At 42.2% G+C, this 20,380-nt stretch overlaps 2 protein-coding genes across 4 annotated transcripts in view; one reads left to right on the top strand and one right to left on the bottom strand.

The window, feature by feature from the left end:
* The window catches only part of RB195_019911 (uncharacterized protein), a gene marked incomplete at both ends in the record, with an annotated part of 29,086 nt that extends 23,642 nt beyond the window's left edge, over positions 1-5,444 (top strand). For both annotated transcript variants that reach the window (XM_064187980.1, XM_064187978.1), the window contains 7 exons: positions 328-470; positions 544-696; positions 3,406-3,495; positions 3,612-3,699; positions 4,690-4,754; positions 4,820-4,929; positions 5,225-5,444. In XM_064187980.1, the coding sequence (XP_064043859.1) occupies positions 328-470; positions 544-696; positions 3,406-3,495; positions 3,612-3,699; positions 4,690-4,754; positions 4,820-4,929; positions 5,225-5,444 (869 nt within the window). The remainder of the gene's footprint in view (positions 1-327; positions 471-543; positions 697-3,405; positions 3,496-3,611; positions 3,700-4,689; positions 4,755-4,819; positions 4,930-5,224) is intronic.
* A 4,022-nt stretch (positions 5,445-9,466) lies between these two features.
* The window catches only part of RB195_019910 (uncharacterized protein), a gene marked incomplete at both ends in the record, with an annotated part of 104,239 nt that continues 93,325 nt past the window's right edge, over positions 9,467-20,380 (bottom strand). For both annotated transcript variants that reach the window (XM_064187977.1, XM_064187976.1), the window contains 30 exons: positions 9,467-9,548; positions 9,959-10,150; positions 10,204-10,362; positions 10,503-10,598; positions 10,765-10,883; positions 11,011-11,144; positions 11,441-11,547; positions 11,615-11,751; positions 11,810-11,902; positions 11,983-12,097; positions 12,156-12,322; positions 13,512-13,625; positions 13,720-13,871; positions 13,931-14,062; positions 14,119-14,214; positions 14,274-14,422; positions 14,530-14,682; positions 15,363-15,443; positions 15,513-15,682; positions 15,741-15,860; positions 16,802-16,974; positions 17,307-17,418; positions 17,478-17,579; positions 17,666-17,761; positions 17,962-18,051; positions 18,946-19,068; positions 19,337-19,415; positions 19,494-19,636; positions 19,701-19,824; positions 20,120-20,292. In XM_064187977.1, the coding sequence (XP_064043855.1) occupies positions 9,467-9,548; positions 9,959-10,150; positions 10,204-10,362; positions 10,503-10,598; positions 10,765-10,883; positions 11,011-11,144; positions 11,441-11,547; positions 11,615-11,751; positions 11,810-11,902; positions 11,983-12,097; positions 12,156-12,322; positions 13,512-13,625; positions 13,720-13,871; positions 13,931-14,062; positions 14,119-14,214; positions 14,274-14,422; positions 14,530-14,682; positions 15,363-15,443; positions 15,513-15,682; positions 15,741-15,860; positions 16,802-16,974; positions 17,307-17,418; positions 17,478-17,579; positions 17,666-17,761; positions 17,962-18,051; positions 18,946-19,068; positions 19,337-19,415; positions 19,494-19,636; positions 19,701-19,824; positions 20,120-20,292 (3,783 nt within the window). The remainder of the gene's footprint in view (positions 9,549-9,958; positions 10,151-10,203; positions 10,363-10,502; positions 10,599-10,764; positions 10,884-11,010; positions 11,145-11,440; positions 11,548-11,614; positions 11,752-11,809; positions 11,903-11,982; positions 12,098-12,155; positions 12,323-13,511; positions 13,626-13,719; positions 13,872-13,930; positions 14,063-14,118; positions 14,215-14,273; positions 14,423-14,529; positions 14,683-15,362; positions 15,444-15,512; positions 15,683-15,740; positions 15,861-16,801; positions 16,975-17,306; positions 17,419-17,477; positions 17,580-17,665; positions 17,762-17,961; positions 18,052-18,945; positions 19,069-19,336; positions 19,416-19,493; positions 19,637-19,700; positions 19,825-20,119; positions 20,293-20,380) is intronic.

The following is a 20,380-nucleotide window of genomic DNA, read 5'->3' as shown; positions in this document are numbered from 1 at the left end:
TCTCTTACGACGTCCTCAATTGCAGCGCGCCACCCTTGCGCCGCCCCCCGTCTGCGATTCGTCCGAATGGGTTTTCGACAGGCGGGGCAGGGTTGGACGAAGCGCAAACGTTGCGCATTGCAACGAAAGCCGTCATAAGAAACAGCATTCCGGGGTCGTCCGTTTCCACTGATACAGGGAAAAATGGACGGAATCACTCCTCTCTCCATAATCTACGCCGTATACGAATACTCCCCCTGAAGTTCGTACCACCTCAGATTGGTGGGGTGATGCCTATAACCTTATTTTCCATTCCCCATTGTTAGAGAACTGAATCCTTCTAAACAGGGAAAGATCAAGACGAAGAGGTGTTGTTCCACTATGGTGACACTTGCGAACCCGTGCCAGTGTTCTCAGTGGACGAGAAACCACTCGATGGGCCATCGACACTTACCAGCACGTTGAAATGTCCTGTGAAATACATCAGCAAGGTAAGCGATATTGAGGAACGATTATCTGGTTATCTGCTAGATCACGTGCCCACAAAAAGTGAATAATTTCCAGATCCCTCCATCGCTGGTCACTGATAATCTCTGCTTCATATGTGATGGCGATGAAGTTGCTGTTGAAGACATTTTGACGGAATCCCATTGGTGGAAACAAACCAGCAGTAGTACCAGATTCTACTCTTCGGATAATATGACCACCTTTCATCAGGTAATAATAATTTCAATTAATTCAAATTTCTAACTCAATAAATAAATTTAATTTTGTCGATAGTCAAATTTAAGCAACAACCAAGATTGCTAACTAACTTTATTACGGTTAACGTTTCGGCGTTGTCGCCTTCGTCAGAGACTGGAAAGAGTAAGAATATTTGCAATATATCCTCTCAAATGCTTCATCCGGAACAAGTCATCATCCCCTTTGATATTACACCCGGAAACAAAAACGAAAAGGGCCTAATTCGTAGTGCTTTCCTCAGTAGCCGCGTTGCGGTGATGTTAGCGGATATGCGGCGTGGTGCAATCGCTCCGCTAATACTAATTAGAATGCGACCTGCATATGACCCCGTAGATCAAAACCCGCAAAGGTCTTGATACAGAGCCAGCTCGTTGGTCACGGCTAAGCGCTCTTCTTTTCTATTCATTTTTGGACCTTTCGCATTTATCCAAAGCGCTTCTAAAGTTCTGCGAGCTATAATTAATAATTTAATTTTTGTAAATGACATTGCCTTGGAAGTCGCGTAGCTTTTTTTGAAACGAGTGCGCTGGCTGCAAATGATAAGCTAGTGGTCGTGTGCTACAGATTTTTACTATTTTTTGATGAGAAAACCGAAACAGCTTTCCAGTTCCAGAAATCGCGGCATAGAAAGTCCTATCTCCATTATTCTAGTCTTCATTCCTGATATCTATGTAACTCTAAACAGTACAGTTATGCTTATCCAATAGTATATCTTAAATGAACAGCTGAAGCGGGAAAAGAGAACAGGGTTCTACAAAATGAAGGAACAGGTTAGTGCAAGTCCCAAGTCCGGGAATCCTTGCCGTGACCTTATAAGTTTGTTGGGACAGCAGCAGGTGTATCCGTCGATCCCATCATTTGTCCCGAAAGAAGCAGCGGACAACGATGAGCTGACCTCTGTCCTGTACGGGCCCAGCGAAGGTCTTATGGGTCGTGCTAATTTACCTTATTCGCCTAGTCGGCCTAGTGCGTGCGGATCCATGCGGGCACATGCAAGGAAGTCCTTAGTTCGTCCTGTGCCAGCTTCCTCTTTGAGGGGTCTCAAGGCCATCTATTCTCTTTACATCTCCCTCTATCTAGTTTGTATGCCTCCAAGACCTTCGCTGTTATGCGTACACGCATTTATTTTACAGGGCTTACGGTCAAACACTAATACACTATGTACAACATATACACCTTACATAGATTAGATGTACAATATAATATATGTAATAATTATTATTAATGTCAAAAATCAAAACGATATGATAGTATGGATTGATATTGTCCAAAGGATTGAGCAAATTGATTGATATGTCCTGCTTTGGCCGGCTCAGCTCATAGAGAGTAGTCAGCTGACGCGGACAAAATCGAAACGGGGACACGAACACGGGGATGGCTCCTTTCGTACTGTTCGACTGTGGGAAGTACAGTGAACAGTACGTGATCTTGTCCTCTCCACTAGTTTCAAGCAAGTGCACGAGAAATTCTTGGTGAGAAAATCTTCCTTGCTTGAATAATAACACGAAAGTCGCGTAGTGTGGGAATCTGATAGAAAACATCGAGTTTGGTGTGTAGATTTTCTTTAAAAAAGACGTGGGGAACGGCTTTTAGCTGTTTTCCTACGAGGTACGTCAAAACGCGCTGACCATGTGCACGCGCCGCGTCCACGAGCACGCGGTCGGAGATCAATGGGTTTTCGCAACCGCCTTTTCAGGTAAAGCTAATGAATGGGCCAGGGCGTGTCGACAGCGGAGCCGCCCTCATATTTGTAACCCACACCCCAAACTATATAGGATGGCGCACATGAAGTGCTATGTAAAATCCAGGGATGCGACGATTCCTTGGGACAAAGAAAGCGGTAATGACATTGACTGGGCTTTCCAGCAAGATTGGCTTCCAGCCAACGGTGCAAGAAGACATTGGAGTGATGTGAGATCAATCTTCCGGATTTCTGGGCGAAGGTGTTTCGCCGCCAAACTCGCCCGATCTCAATCCTTTGGATTTTGGTGTCTGGTCGACTCTAGAGCGAAGAAACCTGCCTTTTCAAGCCCAAGTCACTGAATTCGCTGAAAAGAGGCTTGGAGAAGGGATGGGGCAAGTGAAATGATCGCGCGCATCCTCAGAAATTCCCGGAAGAGATTCGATGCTTCTATTGAGGCTAAAGGTGGTCATTTTTTATGTGATGTGTGAGAACATACGCGGAATTTTGGGACTGTTGAAAAGAAGAAAATTCTTACATATTTGGATTGATCGCTGCAAAAATGTGGGTAGTTTTTTTGCGTCACACATCATGTGGATCACTCTGTACGTCTTCCATGAGGTCTCCGCACTTCCTCATTTTCATGAAACGCTGCCCTTAACATCTGGCCTCGATTCTGGAGAATCTGGCTTCTTACAAGTGAAGGCGCAGCGCAGTACGTGCTTGAGTTCCTACATGACTCTAATATTTAGAACTAGCTTATTTGTGGATTAATTATTAAGAATAGGAAATCTAAAGGGATCAATAGGAATAACCCCTAGGTGTTCCCATGACAGCTTAGTATTCATGTCCCACAATTGTTTTCGTTGGACATCCATATCCAGTCTACAGTAAAATTTGAGCGATTCTATATCTGGCTCACGAGAGATCCCAATTATTGGGCTTGTTTACGTTTTGCATTCACCAGTACTTACCTTAACGAGGTTAAAGCTTTTGTTAAGGTAACCTTAATCACATGTCGAGGAGAAATGAGGGGCGCGTACCGTTCACGAGTGCGTGGAGGTGGAATTACGAAAGTTTCGCTGCACAAAGTGAGTGATTGCCACTTCATTTAAATATGCAGGAAAGAGTTTTTAGGGAGTGTAATTGTTGGATGTAATGATGAATTTTTGTTTGTTCGCAAGAAAAACTGCAATAATCTTTTTAGGTGTTCCGAGTATCACGATTCTTCAGCTCTTGGAGAACTTGCCCTGGATTTCATCGTATAGTATCCGTTATCAATCCAGTTACACAAGGTGGAAAAACCTTTTTGACTTTTCAATATATTCATCAATACTAAATTTCGCGTATCACTCTGCTTCTTTCATACAGCTAAATTTTTTGTTCGAATAATGCGTAGATGATTCCTATGACGCCCTAGGGAAAAAAGCACTGAATGTTACTCTCAAAGAAAGTCATTCGAATAGTGAAAAGTAAATTTTAAGATCTTTGGATAGATTTTTATAACTGATGGCGAGTGTCTATGCATATGTTTATTTATTCAGAAGAAGTACATAATAACCACTGGTGTAAATATACACAAATGTGGACTATGTCCTTCTCATCATTTTTCTGCGATTATTTAAACCATCAGAAATTTCTTACTGGATACTGCTTAGTCAAAAAAGCACATGATTGCTCTTTTTTTTCTTGCCAACCATGTGCCAGATATAGTCGAATCAAAAGGACGTAAAACTTCAACTCGGTGCAATTGCGTAAGCGGCTGCGCTCGAAGTGATGCGGTTAGGATCGAGTGAGGACCGTCGCTACCACCGTTCATCACTGTAGTTCGCGATGGTCCCACCTTGATTCCAACCGAGTTATCTTCATCGTGCTGTTTCGATCGCAATGGCTACACAACTGCACTGTGGTTCATTTCGTTCTGATCCAAGTACATCTCTGAAAAAAAAAATGTGCGTGAGAAATTTTTTTTTCCATCTGTGACACAAAAAAAGAAGGAATGAAAGCCATCTAGCTACATTAACGGTCTCATCCATGTACATATGTATGGCTTGGTGAAATCACCACCGAGTTACTAATTAGAAGAGTTCGATCGCAGACGCTTTAATCGCCATTTCTAGCTAATTTAGCCAGACACGCAAAAATGAGTGGCTAAAGTAGTAAGGACAAAAAAATCTTGCTTGATATATAAAGCGCTAACAAAACGTTAATAGTTCCGATGTTTTTTCATACAACCTAAAAAAGGAGAAGTAATTCGGCACGTACAACTCCGACACATTTTTCAGAAGGAGAAAAGAGTAATAAATTCAAGAAAAGGATATTTATTCAGTATTTCTGGCGATCTGAAAAGGTGAGTAGGCTTCACGCCTCTATTAAGGGATGAGAAGCTAATCGATAAGTGATCCACGGTTTCAGCCGCATGATCGTGCTCTTGTAACGAAAGAATACCTCGATTTCCGAGTTAATCAGGCTGGATCTTCACCTCGAACAAGCTTAGTTCCTCCACCTACATCGGCGGTCTTGAAGTGAGTTATGAAGCGAGTTATTGCAATTTGAATTGAATTGAGAGAGAAAACCATCAATGACCGCATTTAATTTTCAATTCGCATTAGGTTTATCCTGGATAGTTTGATGACGGCCACTGCTTTTTTTTCCTATTGAGTCTTGAGTCCCGAGTCCCAGGAGTAAATCAGTAGGCGCCACTAAAGTTGCTCAGCCTAAACCATTTGTGAATTGTGACTTGGTGTTTTCTCATCTCATACGAAAAATAGGAATTTCTTAGGAAGACAACCATTCCCGATGAACTGTTACCCATTCCAGAAGCTCGTATCCATGGACAGCCTTATCGGCACAAAGTTCACGCGATTCCCTGGGCAACATCTCGCCTCGGTCCTTGAGTGGACAGAAACGCGCTTCGCTGAAATTCCGAACAATTGCGAAGTCGTTGAATTTCCGTGCGTGGAATCGAAGACAAAGCAGCGTGCCGGCAGTGCTGTTGAACAACACCGGGCAGAACAACAACTCTTCACAGCCTTCTTAGGGATTCTAATTGTTTCTTCCACATTCTAACAATAGCTCTGAATTGCTCTACGTTACAGAACGTCACTTTACAGAATACATAGATTTGACCTACCTTGTCTGTTAAACATGCCAAGGTGATCGCTGATCTTTATGGGTATTCGATGACTCGACGGATTAATGTTTGGAAAACTTCCATCAGCTTTTAAACCTCTGCCTAGAAAGATTAGACGTTCTCACTATCTCAGTCCTCTATTTCCTCAAAAACTTCCGCATGCCTTGGTTACTGTACTCAAGCGTAAATATTTTATATCACAATTATCTTACAGATTTCTATCGTTGCTTTTGTTATATTCATACGATATTGGTCTGTTGTTGTACCTCAGAATGCATAATATGTTAGAGAACTCGGATCATCTACATATTGTATGCGAAAAGAGAAAATTCAATTCTAATCCCGCAGTAAACCCTTTGAGAAGTCAGTTCAACTCACCAGATGAATCAATTACACTATAGACTACGCGTGAAAATTATAGCCATCACCTCACGAATCTGGGGTGGTACGGGTTTCAGGCGAGTAATGCCTATACGGGGTCGTAGATTGTGGGGAAGAGGGTGATTCCGTCGATTTTTCCTTGTATCAGTGGAAACGGACAACCCCGGAATGATGTTTCTTACGACAGCTTTTGTTGCAATGCGCAACCCTTGGGCCCCGCTCCCTCCTGCGATTCGTCCGATTGGATTTTTGACGAATCGCAGCCGGGAGGACGCAAAGGTGGTGCGCTGCAATAAAGGACGTCGTTAGGAACGGGTCGTCCATTTACACTGATACAGGGAGAGATGAAAGGAATCAGCCTCTTCCCACAATCTACGACCCCGTATAGGTATTACCCGTCCCGAAGTTTTCTACCTGATGGACTGCGAAGCAAGTGGTTCAGTTGGGTGCTTGTCACCTAAAAATGGATCATCTAGGAAGAGCGGAAACGATCCAATTTTTTAATTTCTTTTTGAATTTTGGCCTCTTTGTTTTTATGAGATACTTTGAACAGGCATACCTTGATTCTCTCAAGATTTAGGGAAGTTCTTAGTTACTACCCTACTTACTTGCTCCGTGGCCTAAATTTTGTAGTGAACTCCTCCTTGTTTCAGGTCAATGGCCACTGATCAACTTACTGTATGCACACCGTCATCCGGTGATAATTCGACAACGCGGCACTCCTGGATGGGGACAGGACAAGAGGCGCACGCGAAAATCGGCTGACCTGCCTTCAGCGCCGTGCGCCTCCGTGTAATTACGACTGCAGCTCCACAGGGAAAGCGCACGCAGCAGGTGAGCAGGGCAGATGACCTGCATCTTGAGAGAAGTAGGACATAGTCGTTGACGATGTCCGCTCCCCGATTCAGTCCAGGCAAGTCTACTGAATCACGTGAACTAGAGAAATTCGCAACTATCTGCTTAGATTTCTGCCGAGATAGTGAGTGGAGGCGCAGATTGCAAACCAGGTTTTTGCACAGTGATTTGTTTTGCTCTCCTCAAACACTCTATCGCTAAAGACAAGTTGCTGAGCAAATTTTTATCACCCAAAATTGCGCAAAAGGAATGACGAGGCGCAATCAGCTGTTGCACCCGACCGATGAGGATAACGAGATGCCTCCGCCTTACTGCTACAACTCAACTGGCGACGCACTGCCCTGGGTCACTGTGGGTCTTGCACTGGTGTTCTGGATAAACCCGCAGTACTTCTAGAAGACGTTAAAAAGGATAATTTACGGTGACTACAAATACTTTAGTTTCAGTATTTTTCCACGATAACCTATTTTAAGGGACGTGTCGAATGAAAAATATTTAAATAAATCATAGAAGAAAACCGTTCTCTAGTGATTGTAATGGATCAGTGGGCCAAAATTCTCTCTTTCTATATTTTTAACGAACACAGACCAAATGGCGAGCTCATACCGAGAAGAAAGACATTTCCTGACATCCAACTTCGAATTGGTTCAACTCGACTGGAAGAGTTGCAGTTCCCTTGGACCAGGAACCGGGAGGCTAAGTCTCAGGAACAACTCAACGGTGGATTTGAGGACAGTGAAAGAATAGCATTAAACACATGTGAATCTTCAAGGGCCCGTAACAAGCGGTAGTCTGAAAGAGGTGAAATGGGGGACCCAACCCAGGGCTTCGAGTTAGCAGTGAGTGCCAGAGTAGGTGGATGGCGACAGGTCTCAGTCGCTGTTCTCGGACTGCGGTGGCCAACTCTCAGAGATGCCGCGTGAAGATTTTGGGGTCCACCGGGTGGTTGTCGAGCAGCAGCTCACACGACAGCATTCTCCGCGAGTCCCAGAAGCAACAGGTAAGGAGAGCCTTCTGTCGGTGTTGATTCCGCTGCGGTTCTCGAAGCTACTGAGCAGCTCGGGAGAGCCAATAGGTACGTCTCGTTATCATTTAGGAAACCTGAAAACCTGCTCTCGTCCCCCGTGGTTCGTCCTGCGGAGACTCCAATCGGCGTGTGCGAAGCAGCAATGGCTGACAGGTGTTCACCCGGAATGAATGGTTGGTTTCAATCACCTCGTAGGGAGCTCATCTCCGTGTGGGTGAACCTCGATGGTGCGCTTAGCAACGCCGAGTTGTGCAGCCGTCTTCCTCGACGTGGTTTTCGGGAGCTGATCCAAGAAAGAACTCAAATCTTCGTCGACGTTTGCGGAGTTCCTTCACTTCCTTTCGTGCAATGTTTCTCGTATAAGGTCCGATGACTGCCTTTTAATTAATTGGTTGTTGTTTCCTTATCCTCAGGAATAAAATCATCTGAACGGAATCCTAAGAAACAACTATAAGCGGCGATATCATTTACACCTCCCTCGCCTAACTGCGAGGAAAAAGGACGGACCGTTCTAAACGCACCTCAGGCGATTTTAATTCCTTAGAAATTTGACATAAATGCTGTTCTGACATCAAAACTGATGACTCTAAAATATGTAGACAAATAAATTTAAATCTGAAGTTTGATTCTGGCGAAATCAGAATACAAGGACTGAATAAATAAACCAGTTCAAGTATGAATACAATCCAACATATATTGTGCAGCATTTCATACTAACAAGTTAGTGTAAACAATTTTCTTTGGTCCTTAAATCGAGATAACAACGTTCGAAAAATTATTGAAAAAAGGGGCTACAGCACATCAAACTGCTCAGAAGTTTTATATGTATATTTCTGGTGGGTGTGCCAGAGTTTAGTAGCAGAAAAAAGTACTGTAATGTGATGTGTTTCATCTTCTGTGTACATCAACCTCATGCGAATCTTTATGGAACTGCATTAGGACTTGAAAGCGAATCAGGTAGCGAATACCTTTCAAAAGTTTTGTAATTTGATGGGGGCGAAAAATATTCGGGAGAAAAACCGACGAATCGATGTAAAACATTCAAACAACGCATGAAATCAAAACCCGCGAGTAGATGCAAACATAAGGATGATCGCGGCTTACTCCTAAAATATGCGGAAAAGAGAAGGCTGTAGTAGAAGCAGTTCTGTGACGTGATCACAAAGCACAAATACATTATGAGAGAAGAATTCTTTGGAAGATGTCTCTACATTTCTTTTTTTAGTAGGAGTTAGCAACAGACAATAACGGAACGCGTTAAATGCGTTTAGAAACATGAAGTATGAACATTGGTTCGAACAGATTTGCAAATATAAAGGACACATTATTTTATGTACAGCGAAAAAAAAATATTATAGTAACACGCAAATACAAGAGATGCTTTGCTCAATCGATTATAAATCGATTCAAAGGTTGAGTAGCGTTGAAGACATTCACAGAACACGCTTTGGGACTTGAAAATCCGTATGCTACACGAAAAATGAAGAAGTTTACACGGACGATAATAGTCACTCTACCCGATGTACAATATGCCGGAAATAAAGGTGATAATTCACATGCATTGGATAAGGAAAGATGATGAGACAAACAGAGAAAGAGAGATTTATATGATTCAAGGGAGTTTCCGGCTAATTACCCTTCGCAAACTTTCTGGAGACAAGTCGTATTATTTCTCGTCCCTATGCAACATTCGTAAGAATGATCGACCACTGGCCATTAGCTTGTTGCTGGATGAAGGGCTTGGAGATCTGAAATTGACGCAAGCTACAGTGTTCAGTTCAATGATCTGCAGAAAAAGCTGCGATCGCGAACAACTCCGAACTAAATGCATAGCCGTTTCATAGCTGTTTTATGCTTGCACAAATCTCTCCCTTGCGGCCACACTGCGCAGCGTCACTCTGCGACCTCAACATTGTTACGGACCATAAGCGTTATGTAGTATTTAAGTTTGCCGGTTGTTCACACACATGGGTTGGTTACCACAACTAGCTACAAACATAACTTAGGCTGAAAACTGTGTGAAATTCATTGTGATCTAATCACTACTTCTTCAAGCCTTACCCCGTTCCATCGCACAGTTCTAAAAAAAACTTTTCTTCGCAAAAATCCATAACAGGGACAAAGTAGTACCAAAACAAATTTTACGTAGTTACCTTACCTCGTCACAATCGGAGCAGCAGGTTCCACATGCTCCGTTCGAGCCAGTGGACTCACAGGAATCGGTGATGTTGGCATTTTTAGTACGTTCAATCCAACAACATTTCCCGAAGGGCCGGAACCCATTGCCGCAGTCGGCAGCGGTTGTTTTAAACCTCGTAACGACGATGGTCGTGAAGAAACGAGTGGTGAACTGAACATCATGCAGTAGATCTGGCCATTACGCATAAAGACGATTAATTTTACCGATTTTCTTCTTTGAGACCAACGTCAGAGAGTCGCTTATGGGTGGTCGACTTCGTGCCAGCAATTGAAACAGTGCCAACGGTGGATGTGCTCGCACATGGTGGGCAACATGTGGTTAATGGGCCGCCGAGAATCGCTCCGTCCTGACTGGACACCGACCTGAATCGCCACGAACTTATAAACTAAAAAAACGTATACAAACACGAACTCGAATAACTCGAGGAATACTAAATACTCTACCGAAAAAATGGAAAAAAGAAAAAAAAAACTACAACCACCCATCAAAATTTTACTCTCACCTTGGCATGAAGGTTTGCTTCTGACTAGAACTACCAGGTACAATGTCATTGGTGGTTCGTTTTCCGCTGAGGCGACGGAGAAGAGATGAGGGTTTTCTGGAAAAAAGGAGAAAACCTTTGCACAAAAAGCGAAACGTTTTCCGTATTCGTTAAAATTTAAAGCATTTTAAAAACGACAAATATATAATAATAGAAAATTATGGAAAAAAATTATGTAGTGGAACAAAAAAGCGAAAATTCTAGTAGGAGTTGCTGGACAAACCTCGGTTTCTTTTCCAACGGAACACGACGCTGAGGACGTTTTGGTTTTTTCTTGGCAAGCTTTCCCAGAGTTTTTCTGGGTGCACCCTCTTTGATCGATGTTGCAGAGAGTGGAGTGACCTAAACCAAGTGTTCTAAACATGAATAAGATCGATCCATCAACAAAGCTGATCCATAAGGTGCATAAACAATACTCAATTGATAAAAAAAATTAAACAAAGAGAAAAGTGATCTCTAGGCGACTAACCTTCAACGTCAACTCGTTTCCATAGCTCAGTAAACGATGCATTAGTTGAGGATGTGTAAGATTATGAACTGGTTGTCCATTTACTGCCGTAATGAGATCTTCGCTGCGAAGACCAGCTTCGTATGCTGGACTTCCTTAACAAATCACACATGAAATTTAAAAGACAGGAAAATAATTTTGAATCTGATGATGGCAGTTAGGGTAGGGTGTTTCTTTGTCATTTTAGAGACAGGAGGAGGGAAGCAGTCATTTTGGCAGGAAAAAGCGGGTAATTGCTAGCGTCATCTGTTCTGCACCGGAGACCCCTACCAACTGGTTCTGAACAGCCGAAGAAGTGCTTAGTTCGTGACACCGTGACAATTCCACTGATTCATACTGGTATCACCGTAGATTGATCATTCTGACCACTGAAATGGCCTAATCAACTAACCTTCCACGACAGCCGTTACTATGTGTTCAATAGTATAGTAGTCCGAGTGCTCGCCAAGATAAACTCGAACGGATTTCAAGGTGAAACCAAAACCAAATGGACCTTTTCTAGAAGAGAAAAAAATAGAACTTAAACTTGGATTTGAAGCAGGCGTAATCGCTTTGGAGCGCATACCTTATGGTGATTGGGGACTTGCTGAGAGACTGTGCAGGGCTCAATTGTTCACCAAGGTGTGGATGTGGTGACGCGCCATCGTAGGATGAAACTGAAGATGCGGACGCTGCTCCAGGAGAGAGTTGCCCTCCAGACACCTGGAAATACGTAGTGTAGCTGACGTATACTTCTGACCAGAGTCCCAATCAAACTGACCACGTAGCAAGTATCGTTACTGCTTGAACTTGCTGCCTGGGTAGAACTTGAGCTGGATGGAATAACGAGTTGTAGAGGGGATGGTGAATGAGACTTAAACGTAAAGGTTAGGGGTAGAAAAATCGGAAAAAAGGCGAAGACAAACCAAAGAATATCCAGACTCTCCAACTTACCCTGAATCGCACCGCCTCATCGACAGGCGACAACTCCTTGCCGACTCGCACTTCCGCTGTCGTTACATGTTGCTCTTCTGGATCGCACGAAATCGCAAAACGAGGGAGTGGTGATCTGAGAGGTGAAGATCCGGTTGTTAATCTTTTTATGCAGTCACCATCAGGAAAAGTACCTTCTCGAGTCCATTCCAACAACTATTGTGCTAACATGCGATGCATCCATGCTGCTGTCCGTGGAGGAACACGCTGTATTTTGACATCCAGTGCCAGTGGTGCCGCTTGAGGATGTTGACACATTCGCTTGACGTTGGGCAGAGAAACGGCGTCTCAACAGCATAGCCTGGAATAGAATTGGATGAGCGAAACTCAGTCTGTTTGTGTGAAAACAATTCATTGAACACCATTTCTTCCCTTTCTTTTCAATACCATTTCTTCCCTTTCTTTTCAGAGCACGGCTTGAAACAATTGTGTTTGGTGTCAATTTTAATAGCGGTAAAATGTTTTTTTCGAGCACGCCTTATACCCTCTCACCTTCTTATGGAAAAGTAAAGCTTGCGACTCAACGAAGCTGACGATGGGATTGTTAAGATCTTCACTTTCGTGAGAATTCTCGTCGAACAACAACTGATGGTTTTCTCCCGCTTAAAAACACTCCCATCTACTTCGGCACGCCCGCAGAAGAGAAACAGCTGCATCCGATCCACATACTGCTACGCGTTTTTGTGATCCGTTTCTCAAAACCTCAAAGGAATGCTCTGGACAGTTAATTTCAGAAGAACTACACAACCCTTCTTCAAAATTGACTAGGATGAAACTTGAAGTCCTGAATTAAACTACCGTACCCTATCGCAGGACAAAAACGTATGAACTCTGTTACTGTTTTTGCCCATTGGCGCCGCGATAGCCACCTCATTAGGGTTCTCGTCCAGTTCAATGAGCCGCAGATCATTTTTTAAAAATGTAGAATTACCTATTTCAAGAGTAATCAAATAAACAACCAAGGTACAAATATGTAATAACAGTTAAATTTTAACGTCAGAAATGATATCGTAGAAGAAAATTTTGGAATTAATTTAGTTAACAGTACAAATTAACAAATAAAAAAGTAACATAAAACAAATCTTAGTGGATTTCTGTTTGAGTACCGTGCTAGTGGGTAAAACACGCATCCTAGAAAACCGGAAATTGCGAGAGCTACATAGCAATCTACGACAACCTGAGAAACGCAAAAGCATTTCAATCCATATTAACCAGGTCTGTGCACAAATATGAACGGTACCAAAGCAACAATGAACACAGACTTTTTTTTGTACGGAATGCACAGACTTTTTTCCTGGATTTGGTGTGCATAAATGTACAAGAATCCGGGAATGCCTTTGCTATTCCCAGATTCTTGTATATCTACAGAAGTCATGAATAGAAACCTTAACGTTTGTGATTAACATAAGTAGACATTTATGATCTCAAAGAAAAAAAAAAAAAAGGAAATAAAGATGACACAGCATAGAAATGCAAAACTTGCAACCAACCGATGGTATCGGACACTCCTTCTCATCAACTAAATCGGTCGCAGACTGATCTTCACTCGATTGTGTGGTCGACGATGGTTTTCGACAGCGTTCAGTGGGTTGGGTAGCGGTACTCTTTAACTTTTTTAAATTTAATTTTTTAAAAAATTTTAAAAATTTTTTAAAGCGTTAAAATTGTTAACTCATCAACACTTTCCATCTCTCTCACCTGCGATGATGATTGACTCAGTTCTGAGGTTACAATTGAATGGCGTGGGCTGGCTGTGGAAAACGAGTGGAACATTGGGGCCACAGCTGCCACAGCACTCGGCTCCTCTTCACCGCAGGATTCCGCATCATGATTGTAACGATCCGTGCGTGCTGAACCAATGAAATAACTCAGATGACAATATCACTGTCAGAGATTACTTAGAACCTACTGTCGAAATAGCTGGTGTCCTCGTCGTGTTCCAGCTGTGGTACAAATTCCGCTTTTTGACGAAGAAGCGTATTAAAGTCCAACGATGCGAAGAAGGGATGCACCATCAGCTGGGTGGCACCAACTAACGCGCCTAAACACTCAACTAATGCAGCTAATTCGAGGACATCACCAAAAGGTTGGACGAACCGAGTCGTTCTACGGGATTCTTCTCCAATAGTCGTCTTATGAGGTCCTCAGCTTCAGGAGGCAGAGCTTCATCACCATCCGGATATTCGACTTCCTCTATAATCGCAGCGTTCAGTAATAGAATATTGTATACGATGCGAAGTGTACTTTCTCACCTGATATTACTTTCGAGAACAGATCTTCGGGAGAATCACCAAAGAAAGGTACGCAACCAACTAGAAACTCGTACAGTATCACACCTAACGCCCACCAATCGACAGGTTTACCGTATCCTTGGCGTAAAATCACCTCAGGAGCAATGTATCTAAAACCAACCCCATTGAGTTTTTCTTTCCAAATACTTATTAGGTACATTGATCAGATAGGATGGCTTCAAGAGAACGAAGAATGAGTGACACGATCAAGACTCACTCAGGCGTGCCGCACAGTTGCTTGTCCTTGAATTGTTGAGTGTCCACGGTGTTCTCAAATCCCTCAGCCACTAAGGTGGTTCGATTCATTAGTCCAATCTTCGACAATCCAAAATCTGTCAGTTTTATATGACCCATTGCGGTGATCAATAAGCTGAAAGAAAATTAATCAACGTTAGAAATATGAAGAACATAAATAAAATAAAAAAGGAAGAAGGAACAGGAATGCAAGAACTTATGGAAGAAAAAAGGAGGAAAAATGTCCGAAAGTTTAGCACAATAGTCACGAAGTCGCTATAGGTCAAATTATTCATTTCCTCATTATGTACTATAACATGGGTCGGATGTTTACTGGTTGGGGTAGGAGTAAGGGCTTGGAGGTTTAGCATCCACCCCAAGTTCCGAGCAAATATCACCAATTTAAGAATTATTTTCAAAAAAGTACTATTTTCCAGTGCTAAGGAAGGAATTAAAATGCATTCGAAGAATTAAAATCTGCCTAGAAAAGACTTTGAAATAAGAACCATCTTAAAAAGGTGCAAAAATGGAATTGACGAATATTCAAGAAGTACATGAAAAAATTACGAAAACGCCAATTATTCAAAAAAAAAATCAAAAAATCTAGCAGCGGAAGATATGGGATATGAGGCTAAAGGATTACAACACTGGATATCTTATCTACAAAAAGGATTGTAAAAATGTGTGTACTACGTTTTGAGGAGAACCAAGATTGTTCATTGATTGTAAAAATTTCATAGTATACAAAATTTACGAAAAAGAAAAAAAATACAAGTAGTGACACCGATTTTATACAAAGTGCTTCCACTAACTCACTTGTCAGGCTTTAAATCTCTGTGGACAATTCCATACGAATGCAAGTATTCGATTGCCAGTACTGTTTCCGCCACGTACAGCCTAAAGCGACACACGTCGGGTTAAGTGATGATAAGGACGAGGTTATCGTCGATATACAACTCCTCTCACCTCGCCAAGTCTACTGGCAACGTTCCAGCGCTTTTCAGCAGTGCTGCGCAGTCACCACCTTCAACGTATTCCATCAACATGCACAAGTGGTGTCTTGTTTCGAATGAGCCGTAGAATGAGACCACAAATGGATTGTCGGCCATTGTGAGGATGTCACGTTCGGCGAACACCTAAGAATTCGAGATAATTCAGGCTCATTGTGGATACGAGGATAACTCGTCCACCTACCTGGTCCACTTGGTTTCTCAACACCAACGTCTGTTTGTTCATTTTTTTCAGTGCGAACCGTTGCCGAGTCTCTCGATGTCTAACCAAATATACCGCACCATATGCACCGTTGCTGACGAGCTGTAAAGGAGGATTCGATTAAGAACTTCTCAAGCACGAATGTGAGGAAAATGAGGAGTCAAGAAAAAATTTGGAAAAATTAACATAGGAAAATAATTAAGCGAAAAATACGAATAGAAAAAGAAGGAATAAAAAGTGAATTACAATGGCGTACACAAACGTTAGAGAATAATGCTGGTGAAGTAAACAACAATTTATGACGAAATCATTTCCACTGATGCTTCCAAAGAATTTCGCACAAAAAGTTGTCTCCGTCAGTCACAGATGTCATTAGAACTTTCGTACTTTATTTTTCTACTTGAACTTGTCCGAAGACTTAGTTCCAGATAGTATGATACGGCGACAATTCAGAATGCTTCTCACAGACACCTAGAGTTAAAAATAGGACAACTGCACCATTCGGCCTCGAGCGGATTGAACATCAGAGCTTGGATGGCCTGGCACGAGCGAAGTTAAAACATTGCACTTTCCGGCTCGACATGTGTGGATTTCGTACTCGAAAAAACTTGGAAAGAAAGAGGGGAAAAATGAAATCCAGGAACAGAGTCCAAATTTCGAGACAATTAATTATGGGATGGTTTGCAAGTTTGTCCAAATTGGTAAAAGAGTGAGAAATTCTTTTTTCTGTGTGTGTTATACGAAGTGAGCTCGATATGGTATAGTGAAGGCCGTAAATCACCATGGACAGATTACTATGAAATGTGGGGAAATTCTTTTCTGCTGCCATCGAATTTTTTTGAGCTCTAAAATAAAATACTGTACAATCTCAAGAAAACATTTATGGAACCTGACCCAATCACTAGATTTAATAGAAGAGTCAGAAAAAAATAGTCTAATACGTACTTGGTCAAATCCGAAAGTAAGGAGAAAAAATTCGAAGAGAAAAAAAAAACACGATAGAAAGGATAGACAACAACAGGATGTCAAGTATAAAAACTTACTCTTATAGTCTCAAAATCGTCCTCACAGGGTGCTCGGTGGTGATGATCCGCAGTTTTTGACGCTGCGGTGGACTCATCGTCGCGACTGGGTATTGCTGATGGTGGCGGGTTTGGTGGAGATTCTGCACGTGGGTCCACATCCATTAAAGGATCTCGATCCAGGCCGAGTTTACCTGGGAAAAATACGAGATTTCCGCAAAATTGTAATACTGTTCATTTTCTTCCAACCAATATTGCGTTTGCTTCGTAATCCAATATTAAGCAGCCTTTATTAGTCAATTAGGCAGCATTTTTCCAAAGGAAGTTAAAAGTCGGGTGCAAAGTGCGGTTTCAGGCGAGCAGAAGAAAAAAAAAACAGTGAGAAGACGAAATGATTTTATTACAAAAGTGTGTTTTGCCAAAATTATGTCGGAAATGAAGTTTGCAACAAAATTAAAGCATAAAAGATGGTCATGGTGGTGGTAGTACCTCAAAAAAAAAAGAAGGTTTCAAGCAAAACACTTACCAATAATGTATTGTGGTAAATCTGGCACACGAGCTGTGCCGCTGCCCAACTGCTCGCGAACAACGCCTTCAGCTTCTTCTAACAGGTGATAAAACTCGTCCGGATCGAATTCCTGCGAAAATTGTGGGTTAGGAACTTTTCAGCCAATCGCAGAAACGATAGGTAACTCACCAGGCATTCCAGTAACCGCGCCGGTCGACTCACAATCATCAGTAACTGCTTGACTAGTTTTGACAAGTACGCGAACGATTCCGGTGACGTCTTTTGTTGAGCCTAAAGTTGGGGAAAAATCGATAAAAGCCTCGTGCGAACCTTGATTGATAATTCGACCAATTAGCGAGATGTGAAGCTCCGCCCACCTCATTCAAAGTTTCATCCAGCCGTTGGCTCATCTCACAAAAATATGAACATGAAATAGTTTCATCGCGGGAACGAGCTAAGCAGTCCGAGGCAACCTGAAAGATGATGATGATGATGATGACGATCGATAGAATCCATGCAGTCAAATAACAGGAACTGCGCAGCCGGCTAAGCGAAATTGAAGAGGTTTCCGCGAAAATGAGGATGACTTGGGAAGATGCTCTCACTCATCAACGCTAGACACGCCTGCCCGCAATCAAAAATACATAACACACAGAATTTCCGCAGAACCCACCTCAACTATTTGATGGTGCAAAAACCGTGTCGCTCCGTCGCCGATCAATCGTAGGAGCGTTCGATCCACACAGGTTTCCGTCTCCAAAACCTGCAAAATCAAGCAGATTTTCGAAGAGTCTTCTCGCTAAACATTTCAGAAAAATAAAGCTAAATTTTTAAATTTGATTCCAGAAGGATAACAGATTTTTTTCTTCTGAGAAGAACTATTAGCTGGGATTTTCGCATGTAAAGTGGGCGAAAAAATGCGTAGGCGAGGAAAATTTCCATTAAGGCCGAATAATCGACGATAATCGGAGATTGCAAAGGACTTCACCAGAACGTTCTGTGGTGTTTCCTAATCTCAAAAAGCGCAAAAAAAAACGAAACATAAAAAAGCTGGAAAAGTTGAAAAAAGGATACGCACACGGAAAAAAAATACATGTGTAGAATGTTGAAGGGACTAGAAAAGAATTCTTTTGGAAATTATAATATAACCTTCTATTAGTCAGGAAAATAATAAAAACAGAAGGAAAAAGAAAAAAATATGAATAGAATAAGAAATGTTATGCCAAAAAAAATCAAGCCCCAAACTGTAAGTGTTAGCTTTTTTTAATTTTTAGACGAGGGAATTCATGTTAAAAATCAGAAAAAAAAGCCTGGAAGAATTGAATGTTGCACTCCATCCAGAAGAAAAGTTGGAGGGAAAAAAGAAAATAATAAAAACAGAAGGAAAAAGAGCAGAAAAAACATAAATAGAACAAAGATGGAACAAAATAGAGAAAAAATAAAAGTTAATTCCGCCAACAAAGTAATTTTCCTCTAAGGAGACTAAAAAGACATTGCTCTGGATTTTTTTCAGCACGTTATAGAAAGACTGTATAATTAATAAGTATTAAGTAGAACTATATACCATATAAGCAATTAGAAAAACTGATTTCACGAGTTTCTCAAGGAAAAAGGTTTTCCACAACAAATTCATCTAGTTCATTAAGCAGTAACATACCATTGAACGTCGATTCGAAACACCATCCGCTCCAGAATCAACATCACCGACAGAAGATCCACCACTTAGCGGAGCATGTTCAGCAACAAATGACAGTAGTTTCTCCTCCATTTGTGCTTTGGCCTAAAAATCGGATGAACCTTTTTATAGCCTCACAATACGTCATCGGTTTGCACTAATTTCATATTCGTACGTAATTAAGCGTGCGTGGGAATAAATGAGAAAAAAAGGAAAGTGCACCAGCTGGAATACGGCAAAAACAACGTGGTGAGATTGCAAAACGACCTCCGTCAGAATGCCGTTCGCTCTCACGTCGACACCCTAATCAGATTCGTAGCTGCTTATTTGTTCGCAGAGGCTTGCGAAAAACGTCATAGATACACATGCTAACCTTTGGAAAACGTTCCTTGTATACACTGTTTCGATTAACGACATCCAACGAGAATTCGGAGGTCAGCTTGATGGGACTGCTGAAAAAAAAGAGGAGTGAGGAAGAGTAGAAGTATAATAATTACTTTCGGACTGATTCAAAAGCGTGTTGAACGCACGTTAAACTCCTACTCCTCGGTCGAAAACTCGTATTCAGCGCATCTTCCGCCGACGGACAACTATCATTACTGTCAAAACGAGCTGCGCCGACTCGCATGCATTCCAACATCTCCGACAGATGCTCCGACGATGAATATTGGCTCTTAACGCACTCAATCAATCAGATACGCACATGTAGGGCACATATCTCCTACGGCGCTGCTTACCGAAAATGCTGAATTACTCCCTGGAGTTCCATAGCCACTTGTCGATGGCAGCGATGCTAGCGACCAACGGCGATTATCATGCTGTGGCGCCATTAGCGAACTTCCCGTTCGTGACGAATAGGATCTAAAGCACGTGTGCTTAAAACATGAATCATGGGAAACGCTTGGACATTTTGAAAAACTTCAAGAGTGCAGCACATGTCACAAAACATTATCCTGCATCAATCGAATTTTCGCGCCAACATCCTTCCCCGTTAGTGGCACGCGCCTCTTCTCAATGTGCGCGCATAAGCATCGAGTTGCGAAAGCTCTTCTATTCTTCTTCTAGGAGCGCTTTTCAGCATCATTGTGGAAAGTGTAAGTGGGACTCTCTCCGTCACTCGTTAATGGAGAGTTTCGGAAATTTTCCCAATGCTTACCTTAGTGCGACGCCAACCGGTGCTGTGGTTCTGTTGGTAGATGTACCACTGCTTCCAGTGGTGCTACGCCCTGGACTACGACATCGTGGTGCGAGTACCGGGGAGGTGGATGCGTTCAGACTTCGCCGTGCCGCGCTCGATCGTGTCGTTTGTGACAGGGTTTGTACATCCTTCTGAAGAGAGAAAATATCTTAAAAAATGGAATAGAGAGTGATGTACTGTATGGTATTGATTGTTATGAAGAAAACTGCCATTAGGTAT

Source organism: Necator americanus, chromosome II (genome assembly GCF_031761385.1).
Source record: "Necator americanus strain Aroian chromosome II, whole genome shotgun sequence".
NCBI classification, from domain to species: domain Eukaryota; kingdom Metazoa; phylum Nematoda; class Chromadorea; order Rhabditida; family Ancylostomatidae; genus Necator; species Necator americanus.
The sequence above is the reverse complement of the archived record's forward strand: the minus strand, read 5'-3'. Positions and strand labels throughout refer to the sequence as shown.